At 33.6% G+C, this 2872-nt stretch overlaps 1 protein-coding gene across 1 annotated transcript; it reads left to right on the top strand.

Annotated features, from left to right (window-relative positions):
* Window positions 1-1021: 1021 nt before the first annotated feature.
* Window positions 1022-2146, top strand: LOC132559790 (uncharacterized). Its single transcript, XM_060224417.1, has one exon. It carries the CDS (start codon window positions 1022-1024, stop codon window positions 2144-2146), a length of 1125 nt encoding a protein of 374 aa, XP_060080400.1.
* The last annotated feature ends 726 nt before the right edge of the window (window positions 2147-2872 follow it).

The raw sequence follows: 2872 nt of genomic DNA, 5'->3' as shown, positions 1-2872 counted from the left end.
TACTGTACCAGGTGTGGTGACCATACCATTCTGTTACATGTAAGCATTAACCATCCTAATGCAAGTGTTTTTATAAGTCAGTAAAAGTATTTTCCATAATTAAAAATGGCTGACAGGTAGACTGGTATAGTCTGTTTAGTTGTGTCACTTACTGCGGCTATACACCTAAAGCAAGCTCCAGTAACCTCATTCAGTGCCTACCCGTGATAACAACAGACAATGGCTGCACGTATGCTGTGTACATACGAAGCAGTGTTTTGTAACCATGACTTTTATGTAGCAAGCCACCTCTAGTTGACAAGAACTCCAGTAAAATTGCAAAAAGATTTTTTTTTATTTTCATTACTTTCATCTTCTGTGATGATTTTAATATTTATTTTTTTTCATTTTGTTTATACAATGTAATATTTCATTTATAACATGATTGATCGACACTTCAGTGGCACATAAAAAATATTTTTAGCCTAATCTTAGTTAAACATTAGGCTCAATTAGGATTGAATAATGTAGCCACAGGGTTGATAAAAGTAATCACAAGTCTACATGATAAAGTCACAAGGTTAAAAATAAATTCACAAGGCTGAATAATGTAGTCACAGGACTGAATAATGTAGTAACAAAGCTGGATAATGTTGTCTCAAGACTGAATAATGTAGTCACAGGACTGAATAATGTAGTAACAAAGCTGGATAATGTTGTCTCAAGACTGAATAATGTAGTAACAAAGCTGGATAATGTAGTCACAGGACTGAATAATGTAGTAACAAAGCTGGATAATGTTGTCTCAAGACTGAATAATGTAGTAACAAAGCTGGATAATGTAGTCACAGGACTGAATAATGTAGTAACAAAGCTGGATAATGTTGTCTCAAGACTGAATAATGTAGTAACAAAGCTGGATAATGTAGTCACAGGACTGAATAATTTAGTAACAAAGCTGGATAATGTTGTCTCAAGACTGAATAATGTAGTAACAAAGCTGGATAATGTTGTCTCAAGACTGAATAATGTAGCCACAGGAATGAATAATGTAATAACAAAGCTGGATAATGTTGTCTCAAGACTGAATAATGTAGTAACAAATCTGGATAATGTTGTCTCAAGACTGAATAATGTAGTAACAAAGCTGGATAATGTAGTCACAGGACTGAATAATGTAGTAACAAAGCTGGATAATGTTGTCTCAAGACTGAATAATGTAGTAACAAAGCTGGATAATGTAGTCACAGGACTGAATAATGTAGTAACAAAGCTGGATAATGTTGTCTTAAGACTGAATAATGTAGCCACAGGACTGAATAATGTAGTAACAAAGCTGGATAATGTTGTCTCAAGACTGAATAATGTAGTAACAAAGCTGGATAATGTTGTCTCAAGACTGAATAATGTAGTAACAAAGCTGGATAATGTAGTCACAGGACTGAATAATGTAGTAACAAAGCTGGATAATGTAGTCATAGGACTGAATAATGTAGTAACAAAGCTGGATAATGTTGTCTCAAGACTGAATAATGTAGCCACAGGACTGAATAATGTAGTAACAAAGCTGGATAATGTTGTCTCAAGACTGAATAATGTAGTAACAAAGCTGGATAATGTAGTCACAGGACTGAATAATGTAGTAACAAAGCTGGATAATGTTGTCTCAAGACTGAATAATGTAGTAACAAAGCTGGATAATGTTGTCTCAAGACTGAATAATGTAGCCACAGGACTGAATAATGTAGTAACAAAGCTGGATAATGTTGTCTCAAGACTGAATAATGTAGCCACAGGACTGAATAATGTAGTAACAAAGCTGGATAATGTTGTCTCAAGACTGAATAATGTAGCCACAGGACTGAATAATGTAGTAACAAAGCTGGATAATGTTGTCTCAAGACTGAATAATGTAGCCACAGGACTGAATAATGTAGTAACAAAGCTGGATAATGTTGTCTCAAGACTGAATAATGTAGCCACAGGACTGAATAATGTAGTAACAAAGCTGGATAATGTCTCACGACTGAATAATAGAGTAACAAAGCTGGATAATGTCTCAAGACTGAATAATGTAGTCACAGGACTGAATAATATAGTAACAAAGCTGGATAATGTAGCCACAGGACTGAATAATGTAGTCACAGGACTGAATAATGTAGTCTGAATGCTGATTATGTAGTCACAAGATTGAATAAAAACAAAAACCAGAAAATTTCTATTTGCAAAAGTATATGATTAAGATAAATTCTAAACAAAAAGGAACAAAATCATTCTTAAAATTGTGCTGGGAATCAGAAATATTTGAAGCTAATGATATGTAGACAACGAAATATTGCTGACAACCTATATATATGTATGTATCTATGAAATTTTATATAAAGTTAGTAAACAGATACTAACACAACAATTCTAATAAGATCATAAACATCTTATTTATTTTACAACAATGACCTTTTTCCAACTTAAATTATCTTACTAAGGGAGGAAAACAACATATCCACAGAAAACCTACATGGATGAGCAGGTAACCCCAAACTTTTTTGTTTGGGAAACTTAACCCTGGACGCCATGGTGAAAGGCGAGCGAGTTGCCACTGTGTCATGTATATAGAAGCACATATAAAATTAGGCAATGAACAGTCTGATGGTCATAGTCATGATTGTTAGCAGGCAAACCACATTTTCACCTGAATCACATACCGATATAGACTGTATATCTTACCTCAGTCTAACATGCAATAAGAAACTTGATATTTTTATTTTTTAAATAAAAGCATTACAACTGATGCATATATCAATGATATGTAAAGCGTCTATTACATAGCGAAACAGGAAAAAACTGTTGCAGAAAACTGTGTAACTTAAATGATTACTAACTACAGGACACAGAA

The sequence above is a fragment of the Ylistrum balloti genome, unplaced genomic scaffold, assembly GCF_031769215.1.
Source record: "Ylistrum balloti isolate Yb309-2 unplaced genomic scaffold, AGI_CSIRO_Ybal_v1 Utg370964, whole genome shotgun sequence".
Taxonomy (NCBI): Eukaryota; Metazoa; Mollusca; class Bivalvia; order Pectinida; family Pectinidae; genus Ylistrum; species Ylistrum balloti.
This window is presented reverse-complemented; position numbering and strand designations above follow the sequence as displayed.

What these genes read in the sequence shown, in the direction of transcription:
- LOC132559790 (XM_060224417.1), top strand. Translation starts at nt 1,022, where the DNA reads ATGAATAATGTAATAACAAAGCTGGATAATGTTGTCTCAAGACTGAAT.